Genomic DNA, 21,893 nt, shown 5'->3' with positions numbered 1-21,893 from the left:
ACAGCCCGGCAAGTACATATACTCTGACTTGCACAGCTTGTTTTTCAGTTGTAGCTCAGTGTTGCAGCTAAACGGCATTGAGGTGGAACCAGTGACACTCCATTCGCGCCCTACTGGAATGACTACAGTATACGACGCCACCACCAACTAAGTCTCAAGGACTTTGCTGCCGAGAGCTGCTGCTGCCTCATCCTCACCTTTGTAGATGGAAGGAAAACTTTGGTGCCTTGCAGCATCGGGCCACTGAAAGCCTCACTGATGGTCGCTGGCGAGCTGATGAACCACCATCGTTCTGGGGGAGGGCAGTAATTGATGCCCCATGACTCGCAGCTACGAGTTGAGCCCAGTGTCGCGAGCCGGTCTACATTTACATCTACATCCATACTCCTCAAGCCACCTGACGGTGCGTGGGTGAGGGTACCTTGAGTACCTCTATCGGCTCTCTCTTCTATTCCAGTCTCGTATTGTTCGTGGAAAGATGGATTGTCGATATGCCTCTGTGTGGGCTCTAATCTCTCTGATTTTATCCTCATGGTCTCTTCGCGAGATATACGTAGGAGGGAGCAATATACTGCTTGACTCCTCGGTGAAGGTATGTTCTCGAAACTTCAACAAAAGCCCGTACCGAGCTACCGAGCGTCTCTCCCTCAGAGTCTTCCACTGGAGTTTATCTATCATCTCGGTAACGCTTTCGCGATTACTAAATGATCCTGTAACGAAGCGCGCTGCTCTCCGTTGGATCTTCTCTATCTCCTCCATCAACCCCATCTGATACGGATTCCACACTGCTGAGCAATATTCAAGCAGTGGGCGAACAATCGTACTGTAACCTACTTCCTTTGTTTTCGGATTGCATTTCCTTAGGATTCTTCCAATGAATCTCAGTTTGGCATCTGCCTTACCGACGATCAACTTTATATGATCATTCCATTTTAAATCACTCCTAATGCGCACTCCCAGATAATTTATGGAATTAACTTCTTCCAGTTGCTGATCTGCTATATTGTAGCTAAATGATAAGGGATCTATCTTTCTATGTATTCGCAGCACATTACACTTGTCTACATTGAGATTCAATTGCCATTCCCTGCACCTTGCGTCAATTCGCTGCACATCCTCCTGCATTTCAGTACAGTTTTCCATTGTTACAACCTGTCGATATACCACAGCATCATCCGCAAAAAGCCGCAGTAAACTTCCGATGTCATCCACCAGGTCATTTATGTATATTGTGAATAGCAACGGTCCTACGACACTCCCCTGCGGCAAACCTGAAATCACTCTTACTTCGGAGGACTTCTCTCCATTGAGAATGACATGCTGCGTTCTGTTATCTAGGAACTCTTCAACCCAATCACGCAATTGGTCTGATAGTCCATATGCTCTTACTTTGTTCATTAAAAGACTGTGGGGAACTGTATCGAACGCCTTGCGGAAGTCAAGAAACACGGCATCTGCCTGAGAGCTGTTGGCTATTTCTCCGGGGTCCAGTTCATGACGTCAGTGATAGTGCCATGGTAATCCACTGGTCGTGCTGGCTGGGCGCTAAGGCAGAGTGGAGAACACCATCCGTGCTGGTGCTAGTTGGCAACGACGTGCTGGTGCTGAGGGAATGCCTGCATTGTCACAGCAGCCGAGACTATGAGAGGTGTGGTGTCAGCGCATATGAGTGTGGCTGACACCCTTCTGCTGCTGCATTACTGTCAGCCGTGAGGAAAACAACTGTGTACATCTGGCCAATAATTGTCTGTTTTGATAGCAATGTCTCATTAATGCTTTCGGCTGTTCGACAGCTCCTCGCTGTTCCGGTGGCATTCCACACGTACCAGAATTGTGTATGCAAAGCGGGCAGAGCTAATCTTCTTGGCGATGGTGCCACCTCATTTTATTATCCAACTGCTCGTTTAGAAGTTTCACATGCGGTGTTTCATTTAGTGAATGCATACCAATGGAAGACGATTTACATCAAGGACTGCTCTTGAAACTCTGAGAGCTTACCTTCCAAGATGTGTGCAGAAATTGTAATTGCCGTCCTCCATCTCCCAACATGAGTTTCATAGTAAAATTAAAGGAATCGTCCGCCTATGGGGTAGAAAGGCATGGGAATGGTATGTTACACTACTGGCATGAATTGCAGCCTGTTAATGGAAGATCTGTGAATGGAGACTCAGTCCACTTTATGCAAGCGAGGGTCGTGGTAACTCTGAAGAAAATCGGTTGAAAGGGTCCTGTAGCCACCTTTCATTAGTCCGATAGCACATTTCCACTAGCATTTCTCTTTCTTTTCCTTGTTTATCTTTTCTCATAGTGGTGTGATTAAATGAATGTGGTTGCGTGTCACGCTGCTAGACGGTGGCGCAGTCTGCTGCAGAAAGTCTGCGATAGTCATACAGATTCAGCAGCAATTGTACAGAATAGCCAACTCTCGTTGTGGTCAAGTAGGCAAAGAGGTTTGCGCTACTGGTGAGAAATCCACCTGCGTTAGGTTGGTGGCGGAAATGGCATCCTTGGGTTTTCCGGGCCACGCGGAGCGTGGAGTAGGCTGGAGATGGAAAAGGGAGGCAGTCTCCGGCGGTACGGGAAGCGTCCACAGCTGTGCTCCAGTCGAAGAAGGCTGAGTTAGACTGACCGCGTGGCGCGTTGTTACTTGGCGAGGGGAGAGCTGTTAGCTTTTGGTCTCGCCTTTCAGCTCTGAAAGATTGCTTTGCCTTGTCGCAGCAAGGAATGCAAAACTTTGGCAGATTTTTCTTTTAGTAAATGTCTATAGCAGACTTGGATCCACCAGAAGAGCGCCACACAAAGGTGTAGATAAGAAGTGAGCACTCGCTTCTGTATGAATGTCTGTTTGCCTTCAGCTATGCCTGTATAAGCTTTCATCTTTCTAAATGTTAATAGCTTTGCCTTCTCGTAAATTTTCCTTGCTTTATGTGTCTTTCGTCCGTGGGGAGCCAACCACATGGTAGAACTTTATAGTTTGTTGGGCTACCGGCATCACTAACTGTCCGACCTTATGTTTGTTTTAAATAATGTTAACTGTTCACGACTGTGTGATGTGATATTTTTGCAACTTGGCCACGATACCTAGAAATTGCGTCTCCACAAACCATGTGGACACGCGGGTGTACTGCGAAACGTGTACCGTTTCACGAGTTATTGCCATCAGCTATCATGCAACAGCAGTTGTATGAATGGTTCACACCAATGATTTGAGGTGTAGATTATAACGGTGAATGTATCGATGCTTTTCTTTAATGTTTTAGGAATTAATGTTATCTGGAATTGTGTACAAGCCTCACATCCTTATCTTAGGAATAAATGATTTTATCTACAATTTTCTTTTGTGTGCCGAGGTTACGTTTTTGCATCTAAGCCACTCACATTGTAGCTTCCCCGTTAGCACATCCAACGCGTTTCCTTATGCACAGGTCCACTGATTAGTTTCCCCTTGTATTTTATAACAAATGCATTAGATTAAGTCTTATTTTCAGGTGTGTTGCTGGGAGTTGATCTTATGCCGTGCTCATGCATTTTCTATTTTATTTTAAATGTTTGATTGTCGTGAACAGTGCACGGGCAATACTATTAATTACATCGTATCCCCTATGAGCGACATCACAACGTATGCATTTTTGTTAGTTTTTGGTCTGTGATCAAATTGATTTATTTTCCGACTCGACCAAACCTTTGATTAGTTGTATGGTTAGAGTCGGTGGCGACCCTAATCTTCTCACGCTAATTTCACAATCAATAAGCATTTCCATTACCAATAATAACGTAATAACCCGTAGAAACAGGTTAGTTACACGGTATGCATGCGAAATCATATGTTCCAAAATGCCGCGCATAAAAACGAAATTTTCTGGTGCTTATACCTTGGCTTCTATTAGTGAGAAAAAGGTAGGGTCGAGTGTTTTGGCTATCCCTTGGGATAGGGACCATTTATATAACCAACAGGAGGATCGTTTCAGTGTCACTGTCCTAAGTACAGAGTCAAACTATAAATATTTCACGCTTTCTGCTGCTTAGGTAAATGGAGAAAATCGGATGGTTCTTTTTGCATTTCATGTGGTCTACGGTGGATTTGATGGGACGTACGGAAACACCATTAGTTAATGGACGGTTTCTCAGAAAACCCCACAAAAAATGTTTCTTTACTATGTTTTCGCCATCATCAGCGGACCAAAATCCAGCCGAAGATTCCATGACGGCTACGCTCAGAAATTCTTACAATATGTTCCTAAGATCCCGATCGCGAACAACTTTGAAAATTTTCTTGATATCTTTACCCGTTTCCGAGCCAAAGAGGTACAAAATTACCCTACTTGTAGAGGAAAAATCCGGAGTGAGGCGAAACCTTAGCTTATAAAGTTATGAAACACGGAGAAAGAGAAAGTGAAAGTAGAACTGGTTGAGAGCCAGTGATAATGACAGACAAAGTATATGACAATGACAACGAGGAAGAGAGACTTAGCGACATAGGAACAGCAGCAGTAGGAAGGAAGGAGTGAGACATTAGCAGTAAAAGAGAGCAAGTGGGAGATGGTGATAGTGAGAGGAAACTGTATTTGTAGGACAGAACGCAGAAGACAGCGGCTGTGAAACAGGAGACAACGAGAGAGAGACACAAAGAGATAATGACAATGAATTGGGCTGAATGAATGAGTGAGAAAGGACAACTGGGAGTGAATGGGTATGAGCGACTTACAGCGATGGACTGGGGGGTGTGATTGAGTTTCAGTTAAGAGAGCTTGTAGAAGTTTGAAATGAGAAGCATGTTACAAAAACCCCGACTATGTTCGCATGCCAAAATATTTGGGAATATTTGTAAGGGTACTGAGGAAGGTAGAAAGAGGCAGCTGGCACCCCACTTTACAGAATATTTTAATTATTTAAAAGACTTTGATCATATTCTCATTTTTTGTGCTCCGACAGGAACATTTTTCCGCTAGTATCTGTATATTCGATTGTCAGCGGTTATGGTAACCAACTAGAGGTTAGGCACAAGGCGGCTTGGAATTTTACTTAAACATTGATTCGTCAGTAACATAAATTAATATCATAGACAAGACTGGATTTTGTATTGGACTCTGTTAAAGCATCTTAGCTCCTTAAGTTGCTCTTGTAAGATTTATTAAGAATATAAACGTGCAAAAGTGCATCCTACCTCTTATAATGTATTTGTTTATCATTAGGATACGTGCATTTATGGAACAAAACATTATGAACTTCTGTGTAACGGCGGGCTAGTCCTCCGCTGCAACACAATACAGCAACAATTCTGCGTGTCGTAGGTTAGACAAGTTTTTGATAGATTACTTGATGTAAGTAGCACCAGACTGTGGCGTCGCAACTAGTGCGCGATCGCCCATTTGTCTATTAAAAGCTTTACTTCAGAATGTATGTGGGCTGCACTGTAAGCCGGTAGAGTATTATACGGTCAGTAACGGACGAGTTGTGTTCTGCAGACTGACGTCACGACCATCTGTTGCAGCTGCGTGTGTGAAAGCAGTGGAGTAGCGCTGGCAGGCCACTTACATTATACGAAACTAAAAATATTAATAACTAATAAAGGAATAACCTGAGGAACGTCATATTTGATGTACAACCTTCTGTTGTGAATACAAACAATATATCAAAGTCTGAGATCAAAATAGTTGTATTTTGGAAGTTAGTAAAATTCCAAAAACAAAAAAAAAACAAAAAAAACGTAATTTTCCGACAGTCAAGAATTTAAATAAATACAGTGATGTAATAGTTCACCTTCAGTGACTATGTACGATGATCTCATAATACTTTCAGTGTTCATATATAAATTTGGAAAGTTTTTAGTTTCAGAAAACCTCTGTAACTTTCCTATAATAATAATTTCAAGAATTCTAAGTAAATAAGTGTATTGTGTGTTAGGGTGCGTGTGTATGAGAATGCGTGCGTGAGAGTACGTGGGATGTTCGGCATTATTAAAAATCATTCATGTAATTCTCTACAGGAACTGGCAAGTGTTCCAACTCTGTAACGTGGGAACGGATCCACTAGTGGTTCCCCTACTAGTGAATGTCGGATGTCTAAATATGTATGCTTATGTATAAGCCAGCCAGAACATTCACGACTACATAATAAATTACCAGATGTAGAGTAAAGCTTATAGTTCATTTTGTTTTGTTTATTTAATTAGAGAGTTTTGTGTTACTTAATTTGATGACGTCATTGAGCCTAGAGAAGTGGTTGGTGCTTGCTAGATTTTGGCGCGAGCCACGCCCTATAAGTGAGTTCTCATTGGTCGTAAGTGCTAACAGCCAATGAGAAGCGAGACGGTTGGCCGCCTAGCGAGGAGATATAGTTTTGAGTAGTGGGAGAGACAGAGAGAGGGGAGTCGCGAGCTAGCTTTGATCGGAGGCGGTCATGCTAGATGTGACTTTTCGCATTATGTGTAAGATGAAGTCTTGGGATGACTTCCATGTTATGGTCCAGTGTTAATGGTATCTGGTTGTTGTTGTTGTGGTCTTCAGTCCTGAGACTGGTTTGATGCAGCTCTCCATGCTACTCTATCCTGTGCAAGCTGCTTCATCTACTGCAACCTACATCCTTCTGAATCTGCTGGCAGTGACCAGAAACTGTTTATGAAAACTTTAGAGTGTTGTGATAATTCGTTCCAACGAAAATCGCGAGTGAACTTTGAATTATATAGCGTGGCGTACTGAGTATATTCTTACTGAGTATTTTATGGCGAGCATAAACTTTTACTAAAGACAACCACTGAATATCGTGTGTAGAAGTAATTGGCCGATCATTGACAGTGTTACAAGTAATTGGTTTCGGAATTTGGGAAGGTAAAAGTTCTGGCTGTTTTAGGTATGGTGATAACTGTGAGCAGAAACTTTAGTAATTTTCGTAAACGTGGGCTGATGATCTTGCTTAACGGCAATAAAGATCTGTTGAAGGTTTAAATTTGAACTTCATGTTTAAAGTACGAGTGACATTCCCTTTCCGAATCATTTCTTTAAAGTACATAGAAAATTTTCAGCAAATTTTACTTACAGCGGCCTCCGGCGTGTAGCTATGAGGTTAGAGTTTCCTCAACGCTGCTTTTCTGTGATCTCGTAAGTAGCTGCAGTGAGGAGTTTACGTGCGAAGATCTACCGCTGTAAATAGGTAGGTGAACAAAAATTATAAAAGAAATTGCATTGTAGCAGCAACGTAATAATCCGTCGCAATTGGTGCATCGCACGCACGCACGTAAAAATCCGTCGCAAGACGTCTACATAAAGGTCGCGCGATTCCTGTAAATTACGGGTCGGTGGTTTGTGGGAACGTAGATGGAACCCAACATCGTTCCAGACGTGTTCAATAGGGTTCAAATCAGGTGAATATGGTGACCAAAATATTGATGCGAGTTGATTATCGTGATACTCATACCATTGTAGCACGATTATGACCTTGTGACATGGACAGTTATCTTGGTGGAATATGCCATCACTGTCGGGTAAGACATCAAGCACGAAGGCATGTAGGTGGTCCGAAATTATGCGCATAGTCCACAGCTGTTATGGTGCATTCAATTATTACATCAGGTTCCATGGGAGTTCAGGTGAAAGTCTCGTGTAGCAAATACTACCCCCACCATCCTGCATCTGTGCGTAGCCGTTCACCTGGATGGTGGGGTAGCTGATCACGACCTTAGACTTGGTGTAACGAGAAACATGAATCATCCGAACTGGCGACAAGTTTCCATCGCTTCACGGCCCAGTGTTTGCTATCCCGTGCCCACAGCAATCGTAACTGACAATGTCGTTGGGTCAGGGAGATTCAAAAAAGCGTTTGCAAACTGGCATGGCACATCGGTCATACAACAAGGATGAGCAATCACATAGGAACCGGGGGTCGCAAATGCAACCAGAGAGCGTACAGTCACGAGAGGGTGTTGCGTTTAATTGAGCAGTACATTCTCCCAGTTCAACTTGATGGTTGCACGCATCTCGTATTCGTGCGGGAGGTTCTGCCTGACATGCTGAGTAATATTGTCACGCCTATTCGTCGCTGCATTCGATTTTAGCACGACGGAGCCTCCGCACATGTCAGCAGACTGGTTAGGGCACATCTGCAGGCAACCTTTCCCGGGCGCTGGATTGGTCGCGGTGGACAAGTCGTATGGCCACCACGATGACTCAATCTGTCACCGATCGACTTTTTTCCTGTGAGGGTATCTGAAGGGCATTGTGTATGAAATATCTGTTTTATTGCTGGAGGAACAAGTGGGCAGGTTTGTTGGGGCAGCAGAATATCTTCGAGATACACCAGGTATCTTTGAGAGGGTGCGCTGTTCAATGCAGCGTCGATGTCTGGAGTGTTTCGATGCATCTTAGTGATAGGGAGCTCGTGAATGAGTCGTTCAAATGAACGCTTCACTCCAGTGAAGTGTGAACTAACCACTCAATTTCAATGAACTGGTACTTCAAACTCTTCACAGATAGAACACTCCACACTTTTTTCTAGTTCGCTCACTCTCTTCCCCTCTCCCTCTCCCATACATCGGCGCTACGTCACTCATTCTCCCTTCACTTCAGTCCTCCCTCTACTGCCTGTTGACGAATCGCGCGGTGTTTGTGGAGAACGATAGGCTTAGGAGGGGTTGGGGTGGTGAGGAGCGAGGGGAAGGCACGGTCAGCTGCTTCCTGCAGTGCTGACATCATTACCTGTGCAGCTATACTTCGCGTCTACGGGTAGCCTACCGTTGGCAGCGCTTGCAGACAAATTAATATTAAACATACAAACGAAGAGGCTGGCTGTTTGAGCATGCAGAGCCAATGTGAAAATAAGGGCTCTATTAATAACACAGAAAGAGGGATTTTACCTCAAATCGTACCAATGACTACAGGTGACAGTTAACGTTTTGAATCTGGAGGGTTATTATTCTCAACAAAAATAAACTCTACAGGAAAACTTCTGAATAATTACTTAACGTAGGTATATAGACTTTGTGACAGTGGTAAACATACTCATTCTCTTTTGGATTAAATTTTAAAAGGAACATAAAACTGGACTGTATTTCGTTGGTAGCCCTAGTTTTCAGTCCATGAATACAACAAATAATGTTTAATTAGGCAGATAAATACTTTTTTGGGCGCTTCATGAGAAAATGTCGAGCAACATTAAATGTAATACCTTCTTTATATGTGACAGGTGTCTCTGTTTATCTTTCCTTTGTCCCCCTCGACCATGCTCTATTTAACTCAAACGCTGTAAGAGGGTAAAACGTTGCGTGCACGTTACTGCATAGTTCGGACATCTGTTGGTAACATTATGAACTATTACGAAGCTTTATTGTACGAGCGAGGCGAAGCGAGCGCAGCCGCGGCTGAGCGGCGAACTGGGCAACTTCGCCAGGCTTCCGTACTTCATGAATGAACTACTTCATTTGAACCCTTCACGGCAAAGAGTGAAATGAATGAAGTAGTTCACGGGAATGAACGTTGAACCCATCTCTAATGCATCTAGACAAAACTTTGAGCATATTGAGGCGTAGCGCCGTATAACGATCCTGCCTTGGACGGGGTTAAGTGGGAAATGTGTCTCAGAGCTGGAGAGTGACATGGTGACGCGAGACTGGACACGCACGTTGTTTATGTATCAGCCGATAGAGGACAATATTGAATAGGGGGGACTGTGATTTTAGTTTCGATTGTGCCCACTAGAGTGCACTAAAGTAGTAGAATGTTTTTAATAAAGTGTTCTAGTATTTTCATAAAGTGTTATTATTTCTTTTTGTGTATGTAAAATGTTATAAATGTGTTTTAGCAGTATGAATGATGCGTGAGTGTGGTTTACGGTTAATATGAAGAGAACTGTTTAACGAGTTATGTAGTGGGATTTAGTGTGGAAACATTTCGAAGTGTGGATATGTACAAAGGGGATTTTTGCAAAACAGATTTGTAAACTTTATGGTAAAGGGAAAGTTAATTCAGGCATAAGTAACAATAGTAAATAACTTTATGCATAAGCAAAACTGCAGCTTATTAGAAAATTACGTCTGTAAAAAGTGCAGTCGATAGGTTTACTATTTTGCGATTGGTTATTGATGAAAATCGCGAATTGTCACGGGAGAATGTTGTTTTGCTATTGGCTGTTGAGTAAACTGACCAATGGTAAAGCGAAATTCTTCGCCGCCTTTCTCTGCTGGTAGAGAAGACGGGTTAGAGTATTCTAGAGAAGGGTGGGAGCCTAGCCATGAAACAGTTCGGACGTGTGTAGTAGTAGTTCCGATGGAAACGATAAGTTGCCGAATCTAGCAGTGTTTCATACATCAGAAGTGTAGTAAAGTGACGGCATAATTATTCCGATGGGCGTGTAGAAATTTCGGAATTTTTAAGTGAATTTTGTGACGAGAAAAGACATATTCCGCGTGGCGTATTGAGCAGGTCGGTGGCTAAAAAGCTGTGACTGCATTTGGTACCGACAGACTTAATATTTGGCGAGCATTATCGATCTAAAACAATCAGTATTTTTGTAGCTATTACGTTTTCGGGAAATGCAACACCATAAACTTGCTAACGTGAGTGAAAGGGATTGTGAGTGACTGTGTTAAGACTAGCACGGGCTTCACAGTGATACTTGTCCACCTAAGTTTCGGGTTTCCACATTGCTTCATTCACTTTCCATAGATGCTCATGACTATAGCACACGAATAGCCAATCATCCTTGCCGTTTCCGAGATGCTCGTTGCTAGACGCTGGCCAAACAACCTGAACTTTGTAAAAGTCGGCTGTATCAGAGGATTTACGTTTTGTGGCCTGCGTCGTCGCTGGAATGATCCCCCATTAATTTCTGCTACTATTAACACCGGATACGCCACGTGCCAGTAACGCCATCATTCAATCTCGCAGTGGATAGCTGTCACAGTGTTTTGGCTCACCATTGTATTTTGAAGAAAATGTTTTGTAATGTCATCCAAGTAACCGGTATAAGGAAAGCGTCTTCCTTTTTATTCGTCACGTCAGCCATAGCATACTGGTTTAATTGTCTGTAATGTACTTACGTAGGTAGTTGGGAAGGTGGCCTCACATTCTTTATGGCAGAAGCAGGCCATATCGTCGATGTCGTGGTCATAGCCGTTTCCTGCAGGTCCACCACTCTCAATGTTACCACCGGATTCGGTGTGCCAACCTAAGACATAGAAACTGTGATTACTATCTTAATGTTGAATGAAACACAGATATTCATAGTCCCAAGTGCGTCAAACTAGACTGGTGGATGAGATATGTGGTCATTAGACCTCAGTATGAGTTAGCACATGGTCACAAAATTAAATTTGATCGAAAACAGGTATAAATTAAGGGACACATATGAGAAAATACACGTGTACGTATAAGCTAATGTGCTTTTACTGTCTGAGACATGATTGTACTAAATTTTGCACTTGTTGTCATTATGTTGTTGGCTACAATGTGTATTTTTTCAATATTTTGCCAAATAATTCGATCAGTACGTTGTTGAATATTTTTAGAATACATGCTATCAAATGACGAAAAGTTTCTCAAAGGTTACTTTACTTATCACTTCCAAAATGTGATACGTTATTCTTAGCAATTAGATAAGCAAATGTGTGCACCAGTTTTTTAATGTCAGTCATGAATGTCAATGAATGTCAGTTCATGTCATTTTTAAAAGATTGTCCGTATAATACATAGCAATTTATGCTTCACAAAAATTTAAATAAATTTGGCAGTAATGCACTTATAAGAATTTTGTACGACAGGAAGTTGTGTTAAGGTGTGTACAAATTCTATAGCAAATTTAACATTTTTACCTGCAATAGTTCAGCAGAAAACATTCCTTATACAACTAAAAATGAAAGTCGCGGAAAAGCAGAAAATAGATTTTATTAGCATTTATGCCAGAAACAAGTATAGAGTGACAATTATTGAACTATAAGAAAACAACGTAAATTATTTACAAACTACGGCGTGCACACACTTTATTCAACATGTAAACGTCACTAAAAATATTCGGATTTAGTTTATGACATGTTTGGCATGCGTGCCGCCCTTGGCGATGATGTGGTGCAGATGAATGTATGTATGTATGTATGTATGACTCGCTGAAGTGTCGGAACATCGATGCTGTTTTCAGCTCAGCAGTGTTTTGTGGTTATTGCTGTACACGTTATATTTGATACAGCTCATATGGCAGCTCATAGAGGCCCACTCCAATGGCCTCTGGGTATCCCAGAGTCAGAATGCGGTCCCCAAAGTGCTCCTCCAGGACATCAAACACTCTCCTACTTCGAAGGGGTCGTGCTCCGTCTTGCATGAACCACATCTCGTCAAAATCAGGGTCACTTTGGATAAAGTGGTAGAAATCATCTTCCAAAACCTTCATGTACCGTTCGGTAGTCGCCATACCATCAAGGAATATCGCATCGATTATTCCCTGACTGGACGCTGCGTACCACAGTCAAACGCTGAGGATGAAGAGACTTCTTGATCGTGAAATACGGATTCTCGGTCCCCCTATTGTGCGGATTTTACTTATTGACAAACCCATACAAATAAAAGTGGACTTCGTCGGTAAACCAAACCATAATGCGCACAGTAATTCCCGTCATGCCCCACGGCCAACCGTTCAGAAGTCATGGCTGTTTTCTATTTCATACAGTTCAATAATTATCACCCTGTACCTTAATGTTGGCCACAACCATACAGTTGGTCTTTTTGGTTTTTATGTAGCTCTTTTCTTCTAGTCTGATCCTTTTGGCGTACCCTGTTGACAAAATCCTTTACTGGAATTTCACAGTTAGCAATACACACAACATCAACCTTCTTCAATAGGTTTTCAGTGAAGCAATCTGCATCAAATCCTAATCTCATATGGGTCCTGATTCTCCCACTGGGACCATCAATGAATACCATGTACGCATTATATGAGGAAATTTTGAGAATAGTCGATGAGAAAAATGTTTTCTTCGGGCGTCTCTTCTAAATGAGGTTATTAAAGATTTTGTTCGTGTTTTGTGTTCCAACGTGTGTGCATTTCCTTAGTAAATTTTATTTAATCACGTCGTAAATGGGCTCAAAGCCTTCTATGCTATACAAGCGTTTTCTCTGATGGCAGAAGATAATGAAATATCTGAAGCAAGGACAGAATCGTGTAGAAAGGGGGACGTGGCACTGCTTATTGGTTCCAACAAGATGGCTTTTATATAATTTGTAGCACGAATTAAAGTTTGAAAATCGGAGATAATATTTCCAACATGCTACAGAACTATATGATAGCAAAAAAATTTCAACGTTTTTGACCAATTTTACATGCATCCCCTCATAAATAACATTAAATGAAAGAGAAAGGGCACAGACAAATAAAAAGGATTGGCTGGTTGAGCCAACTTTGAATGCCATGCTGTGTGTTACCAATAGCCTCTTTGAAAACGGGGAAGGCAAACAAATATTTTGTAAATGCGTCACATATTGTGCATTCTTTTTCTTGTGTCTTTGTCTGACATCGGCGCAGGGTAGGCATGGTTATTAACGGATTTAGCTTGGTTAATTTAAGGGATGCCCGGATGCTCTTCCTGTTGCCACACTATTACCCTCTGCATGTAGTGTTACTCATGCGAAAGTGAGCGAAAGTTTTCTCGAAATGTTTGCGAATCGTGGAACTGAGACGAGACTTGGTTACCAGCACGGTATTCACCTGGTGGGATGTGAGAAACTTGCGAAAAACCACACCCAGGCTCGTTAATCGATTCGGGGCCGGCGTACCTCCACCTCCCGGAAGTATCACTTTAACATGCACGGCTATCCATACGGGTGGCCACAAACTGCGTCTCGTCACGTAACATAGACGGGAAGTCCATGGCCAAACTGTGAACTACCCTTTCTTGTGCGAACAGCTCACGCTGGTTGGTCGTTTGGCCAGAAAAGTAAGCAGGCCACCAAATGTTCTCTATTTGGAAGTGTGTTAAGTGCACTCTTAGCATATCTCTCCCTTCCAGACCCCTTTGTTCCAAAAGCCCTGAGCTTGAACAGCGAGAATACTGCTCGCCAGGTAATGCCATTCTGCGTTACTATAAATATTTGTGTATACCTCCTGGGCTACTCTATCTGCTAATTGTTCTTCCCGAATTCCAATACGGCCTGGCATCCAGAAGAATATCATCTATTTCCTTACATGTTGTACGTGAAGGGCAGTTTCCTATACAGATGACTGGTTTAGCAATTGAATACACGCACTGGATGGTTAGTAGTACACGCAGGAAATTGGAGCTAATAGGAAATTTTGTAGTTTTAAAGATCGTATGCAGCTCCGCAATATAGATGAATTTTTTTGGACTCGTATCTTGAGGATATAATTAGGACAAAACAAATGATCAGCCAAGATGGTCCCCCTGAGTAAACGAATAGTTGGAAATCAGCACGGATTCACTTTACCGATATTATATGTTATATGATATTAATTCAGATATGTGTTTCGATGCGCATGTCATTTTGTACTTCAGGAGGTTGAAAGTAACTTGCGCTCTCATGAGAATGTAGGATGGTAACCTGAATACAGGATGGTAGCTTGCGCAAACATTGGAATCCGGTCGATATATTGTGGGCATTTTGGATGCTGTCTCAGCCAAGTTTCTGGGGATCGTATCCAACAAAAACTAATGTTTTTGAAAAATCATGTTTTGGCAAAATAGCAATATGCCACTTTATTAAAACTATCAGCTCCATTCAAACAACAGATCATCGTTATATCCTAATTACAGGATATATGTTCAATCATGGAAGCATATTCTGTAATTAATGGCACTGTTTATAACTTGTTTTACGGAAAATTGAAGTTTTAACAATTGCGCCAGATCGTAATTTTTTCAAAAGTATTTAATGGATATTTCTGCTTGCCGCATTGCCGTCGGGTGGATAGTGGAGGCTTCAGCACAGAGACTGGTAATGGAACTGCTCCGAAACGCGTCTGTGGCAAGCCTAATTCCCTCACCATGCTGTTACAAAACATGGTAAGGCTCAGAGTGATTCCTTGAGAGTCATTCTTCTGTTCACGCCTGTGGGACAGCACTTAAATACAATTTGGTGCTGAAAATAGTGGCGAGAAAGAAAGGACCGTTTATAGTAGCAGTAATGTCTTTGGAAGCCCTATTGTTGGAATTGTCCGAGAATATTCACTTTCCCAGGGACGAACTGACTCCTAAGAATCGTTGCTTTAGTAGGGGAGCCAGGTGAACAACCGTCCATAGAAAGGCCAGTAGTGGAATGATACCTCCGGAACCCAAACTTGAAGCGACCAATGAGCTGCGAGAACCACTACGAAACGGGGGTTTACCATCAGGTCCAAGAAGTCTTTCCTACGAAGCTAATTAGGGAAACAGTGCAATATTCACTTGGGCGAGTAAGGGTCTTGCTGGGTTTCAGAAGAGGTTTTAAGATTGCGTCCCTTCACGGTTCACGGAATTATCCTGTCTTCTAAGTGTGATTTCGCAGGATGAGGAGAACTTCTTTTGCTGTTACTGTGAGGTGCTGCAATGTGGTGTAATACACTTTATCGTAACGAGCAGCAGACAGTACCGAATTCAGCTCTCGTACGAAGGAGGAACAGTTGTAAAGTGCCTCTCATTTTCGCGCCTCGTTCGTCGACTGGTGCTGGTTGCTATTGAGAATGGCAGCGATGGATCTGCAGTTCCTGGGGGACGGGGATTGTTCGGCATATGTCAACCTACTCTAGACCTCTGGATACGCTACAGATCAGTCTGTCACCACAACCAAGATGTCAGGGTTGAGGGGCCCAATTTCATACACCAGCCCACATTTATTTCACTTTATGTATACAGATGTATTCATCATACTCTCGTTCTTTGTATCATTTGTGATAACGAGTGCTTTCTTTTCCTCATATCCTATTTTTAGTGTTGGACTTTTTAAGTAATAGAACCACGTACATTGTCCTGGAATGCGAGTGTTCATCAGAGACTAGGGCAACGTCAGGAGTGCCCCAGGGAAATGTTCTCTGTATACATAACTATCTGCCGGCCGGTGTGGCCGAGCGGTTCTAGGCGCTTCAGTCTGGAACCGCGTGACCGCTACGGTCGCAGGTTCGAATCCTGCCACGGGCATGGATGTGTGTGATGTCCTTAGGTTAGTTAGGTTTAATTAGTTCTAAGTTCTAGGCGACTGATGACCTCAGAAGTTAAGTCGCATAGTTCAAAAATGGTTCAAATGGCTCTGAGCGCTATGGGACTTAACAGCTGTGGTCATCAGTCCCCTAGAACTTAGAACTACTTAAACATTTTCAAAAATTCTCATTCTTCCAACAATTTGGATACAAATCATACGTAACGCAACATTTTCGTAAATATCAAAAACGGCTCTGAGCACTATGGGACAACTTCTCAGGTCATCAATCCCCTAGAACTTAGAACTACTTAAACCTAACTAACCTACGGACATCACAACATCCATGCCCGAGGTAGGATTCGAACCTGCGACCGTAGCAGTCGCACGGTTCCGGACTGCGCGCCTAGAACCGCGAGACCACCGACGCCGGCAAGTCGCATAGTGCTCAGAGCCTTTGAACCTTTGAACCATAAACGCTCTCTACGGTCGCAGGTTCGAATCCAGCCTCGGCCATGGGTGTGTGTGATGTCCTTAGGTTAGTTAGGTTTAAGTGGTTCTAAGTTCTAGGGGACTTATGACCTAAGATGTTGAGTCCCGTAGTACTCAGAGCCATAAAAGATCTGACGGATAAGGTGAGAAACAATTTGCGACAGTTCGCTGATGATACTATATGGTATGAGGAAGTGTCGTCGTTGGGTGACTGTAGGAAGGTACATGATGACTTGGGCAAAATTTCTGTTTGTGGTGTAATGAATGGCAGCTTGCTCTAAGTGTAGAAAAATGTAAGTTAATACAGGTGAGTAGAAAAAACAATCCTGTAATTTACGAACGCTGTACTGTTTTACTGTGTACTGTTTTACACAGTCACAGGCGTAACGTTGCAAAGCGATGGAAAGTGGAACGAGCACGTAAGGTCGGTGGTAGGGAAGGCGAATGGTCGATTTCCGTTTATTGGGAGAATTCTAGGAAACTGTAGCTCGTCCATAAAGGAGACCGCATATAGAACACTAGTGCGACCTATGTTTTAGTACTGACGGAGTGTTTGGGCTCTGCCTCAAGTCTGATTATAGGAAGACGTTGAGGCGTGCCCCTTGTATGGCTCCTGTCTAGAGCCTGTGTTCTAATTTTCATCTGCTAGAGGACAGTAGTGCACAAAGACATTCAAGAAACAGGTCAAGAGAATGTTTTTGTGAATTGTTCTGCTTATTTCTTGAAGGCTTTTTTGTTTGTTTCTGTCTGTACAGTTTTGTATATGCTTTAAGTAATGTGAATGATGGGTGAATTTGGTCTAAAGTAAATATGTAGATCATTGTTATACTGATGAACGCTGTACGAACTAGTGTGAGAAAGTTTTAAGACAGTGTGAATGCAGACGACGGGGAATTTTGTATCATAATATGTTAAGTAAGTTTATGGTAAAAGGAAAGCTAATTCGAGAGCAAATGAAAATAGTTAATAACGTAAAGTATAAACAAAATATCAGAATGTTAAATATTTATTTCAGGAAAAAGTACAGTTCGAAAGTGTGTTATTTGTTGATTGGTTAGTCATGAAAAGCGCGGACTAACGCGAGAGACTAATGTTTTTCTGTTGTCCATATAGAAAACTGACCAATCAGAACGGAGTATTCTTCACGCGTCTTTTCTCTTGGAGATATGGAATGCTTACAACTGTCTTAAGTAGTCGGAGACAGCCTTTGAATGGTACGGTCGTGTGTAGTATGAGCTCCGAAGGAAGTTATAAATTGCCGGTTTTAGTTGTGCTACATGTTTCAAAAGTGTTTTAAAGCGAAGGCATATTTTTAAGTAATTTTGTGTATGAGAAAAGATAGTAATTCTGCGTGGTATATTGAGCAGATCGGTGACTAAAAACTGGAGTGCATTAGACGCCGATTAACTTAATAGTATGGCGAGAATTTTCATTTAAGAATAATCCGTGCTTAGTAGCTGTTCAGATTTCGGGAAATACGTTGCCATAAACTCGTTAACTTGAATAAAAGGGTTGGTGCACAACTGTGTTAAGATTAATACGGGCGTGGCAGTGAAAGAGCACATTATCGAGGTTCAGAATATACCGAAGTTTCTCCAGGATTTCCACCTTTCATTCAAAATTAAGACCTTTTGCCAATGCAGCCTGGTGCGAGTTGCAGTACAGTAGGTTTCTGCTCGGCTTTCCTACCGGCGATCTGCTGCAATGAGTTCACAGGTAACGGACGAAAGGAACCGCGCCCCTGCAACGTCGAAGCAGTTTAGAGGCACACTGCTTTTGGTTTGAACAACAGGCGAGTATATATAGATGCATCGGGAACTCAAATGGTAATCCCTGGAAGACAGACAACGTTCTTTTCGCGAAATGCTACTGAGAAAATTTAGATAACCGGCATTTGCGTCTGGCTGCAGAACGGTTCTAGTGCCGCTAACGTACAATTTGCGTAAGGACCACGAAAACAAGATAAGAAAAACTACGGATCGTCTGAGAGCTTATCCTCTCGTTCTGTTTTCGAGTGGAAGAGGAAGGGAAATAACTGTTAGTGGTGCACGGTACCCTCTGCCATGCACCACACGGTGGCTTGCTGAGGATGTACGAGTTGGTTTTAAGGAGTCTGGCAAAAAAAGAGGCAAGAAAAAAGTGTTTGCGTTATAAACAATCACTCTTACTTCTCCACATAGTTTCCTTTGAGGGACATACAGCTGGTAGAGCGATCCTCCAGCTTTTTCTTACCATCGGAAAAGTAGGTTCTATCAAACTCTGCAATACTCGTTGACTGCAACTATACTTGCTCAGTTGCTGAAAACTTTTTCCCAACAAACCAAAGTTTCAAGTTAGGGAACAGGGAAAAGTCACTTTGGGCTAATACACTGCTGGCCATTAAAATTGCTACACCACGAAGATGACGTGCTACAGACGCGAAATTTAAACGACAGGAAGAAGATGCTGTGATATGCAAATGATTAGCTTTTTAGAGCATTCACACAAGCTTGGCGCCGGTGGCGAAACCTACAATGTGCTGACATGAGGAAAGTTTCAAACCGATTTCTCATACACAAACAGCAGTTGACCGGCGTTGCCTGGTGAAACGTTGTTGTGATGCATTATGTAAGCAGGAGAAATGCGTACCATCACGTTTCCGACTTTGATAAAGGTCGGATTGTAGCCTATCGCGATTGCGGTTTATCGTATCGCGACATTGCTTCTCGCGTTGGTCGAGATCCAATGACTGTTAGCAGACAATGGAATTGGTGGGTTCAGGAGGGTGATACGGAACGCCGTGCTGGATCCCAACGGCCTCGTACCACTAGCAGTCGAGATGACAGGCATCTTATCCGCATGGCTGTAACGAATCGAGCAGCCACGTCTCGATCCCTGAGTCAACAGATGGGGACGTTTGCAAGACAACAACCCTACATTTCAGCAGGATAATGCACGACCGCGGGTTGCAGTTCCTGTACAGGCCTTTCTGGATACAGAAAATGTTCGACTGCTGCCCTGGCTAGTACATTCTCCAGATCTCTCACCAGTTGGAAACGTCTGGTCAATGGTGGCCGAGCAACTGACTTGTCACAATACGCCAGTCGCTACTCTTGATGAACTGTGGTATCGTGTTGAAGCTGCATGGGCAGCTGTACCTGTACACGTCATCCAAGCTCTGTTTGACTCAGTGCCCAGGCCTATCAACGCCGTTATTATGGCCAGAGGTGGTTGTTCTGGGTACTGTTTTCTCAGGATCTATGCACCCAAACTGCGTGAAAATGTAATACATGTCACTTCTAGTATAATATATTTGTCCAATGAATACCCGTTTATCATCTGCATTTCTTCTTGGTGTAGCAGTTTTAATGGCCAGTAGTGTAGGATGTTTGAGGAACCAATTCATGCACTTTCGCCCTTGAATCACTGGTCTATGGGCTGGTGGATTGTCCAGGTGAAAGAGTACTTTTTTGCGTGCCTACCTTCGTCTTTTTTGAGCCAACGCAAGTTTCAGATGACCCAACAATAAAGCATAATAGTGTCCAGTTAGGGTTCTGCCCACTTCCAAGTAAACTGTGAGGATTATTCCTTGAGAATTACAAAAAACAGTACCCATCACCTCACCAGCTGACAGAATGGTCTTCTTCGGTGCACTTTCACCAGCCATTGTCCATTGTTTTGACGGCTGAACTCAGATATGTAATGATGGATCCAGGTTTCGTCAAGTTACAAATCGGCGTAAACACTGTATTGAAATGTTGTGCTGGATGAGCTTTTGGTCGACTGTGAGCAACAGCGGCACCTACATCACACACAGCATCTTCGTAGCCAATTCTTCGTGTAGGATATTATGCATTCGCTCAGTTGAGATGGCTACAGTCTCAGAAACTCAAGAATTTGTACTCGGCCGTCTTGTGTTGCCACGTCATGGATTTATTCAACCATTTCCTTTGTGTGGTGACCTCAATAGGACGACCAAAGCGCGCTTCGTCTTTGGTGCATGTGGGACCACTTTTAAATTAATTAGTCCAAAATTAAATGGTTTTCAATGATGGTGGAGAGTCCTTGTAAACTTAATCCAGTTCTGTCTTGATTTTAGCGGCATTCCAGCTATTCAAATGAAAATGCTTGATAACAGAACGAAACACAGTTCTCTTCATTTTCAGTTGCAGTCGACACACTGACCAATTAAGAAGGCTGTCACGGATCAACTGTACATTTCCTGTTGTTGTTGTTGTTGTTGTGGTCTTCAGTCTAGAGACTGGTTTGATGCAGCTCTCCATGCTACCCTATCCTGCGCAAGCGTCTTCATCTCCCAGTACTTGTTGCAACCTACGTCCTTCTGAATCTACTTAGTGTATTCATCTCTTGGTCTCCCTCTACGATTTTTTACCGTCCACGCTGCCCACTAATGCTAAATTTGTGATCCCTTGATGCCTCAGGACATGTCATACCAACCGGTCCCTTCTTGTCAAGTTGTGCCACAAATCCCTCTTCTCCCCAATTCTATTCAATAACTCCTCATAAGTTATGTGATCTACCCATCTAATCATCAGCACATTTCAAAAGCTTCTATTCTCTTCTTGTCCAAACTATTTATCGTCCACGTTTCATTTCCATACGTGGCTACACTCCATACAAATACTTTCAGAAACGACTTCCTGACACTTAAATCTATAATCGATGTTAACAATTTTCTCTTCTTCAGAAACGCTTTCCTTGCCATTGCCAGTCTACATTTTATATCCTCTCTCCTTCGACCATCATCAGTTATTTTGCTCCCCAAATAGCAAAACTCCTTTACTACTTTAAGTGTCTCATTTCCTAATCTAATTCCCTTAGCATCACCCGACTTAATTCGACTACATTCAATTATCCTCGTTTTGCTTTTGTTGATGTTCATGTTATACACTTCTTTCAAGACACTGTATATTCCGTTCAACTGCTTTTCCAAGTCCTTTGCTCTCTCTGACAGTATTACAATGTCATCGGCGAACCTCAAAGTTTTTACTTATTCTCCATGGATTTTAATACCTACTCCGAATTTTTCTTTTGTTTCCTTTACTGCTTGCTCAATATACAGATTGAATAACATCGGGGAGAGGCTACAACCCTGTCTCACTCCCTTCCCAACCACTGCTTCCCTTTCATGCGTCTCGACTCTTATAACTGCCATCTGGTTTCTGTACAAATTGTGAATAGCCTTTCGCTCCCTGTATTTTACCCCTGACACCCTTAGAATTTGAAAGAGAGTATTCCAGTCAACATTGTCAAAAGCTTTCTCTAAGTCTACAAATGCTAGAAACGTAGGTTTGCCTT

The 21,893-nt window shown here is 42.6% G+C and overlaps 1 protein-coding gene across 3 annotated transcripts in view; it reads right to left on the bottom strand.

The window, feature by feature from the left end:
* The window catches only part of LOC126278505 (inactive dipeptidyl peptidase 10-like), a 517,605-nt gene that overhangs the window by 97,319 nt on the left and 398,393 nt on the right, over positions 1–21,893 (bottom strand). For all 3 annotated transcript variants that reach the window (XM_049978663.1, XM_049978662.1, XM_049978664.1), the window contains exon 8: positions 11,030–11,157. In XM_049978663.1, coding sequence (XP_049834620.1) covers positions 11,030–11,157 — 128 coding nt within the window. The remainder of the gene's footprint in view (positions 1–11,029; positions 11,158–21,893) is intronic.

The sequence above is a fragment of the Schistocerca gregaria genome, chromosome 6, assembly GCF_023897955.1.
Source record: "Schistocerca gregaria isolate iqSchGreg1 chromosome 6, iqSchGreg1.2, whole genome shotgun sequence".
In the NCBI taxonomy this organism is placed as follows: domain Eukaryota; kingdom Metazoa; phylum Arthropoda; class Insecta; order Orthoptera; family Acrididae; genus Schistocerca; species Schistocerca gregaria.
This window is presented reverse-complemented; position numbering and strand designations above follow the sequence as displayed.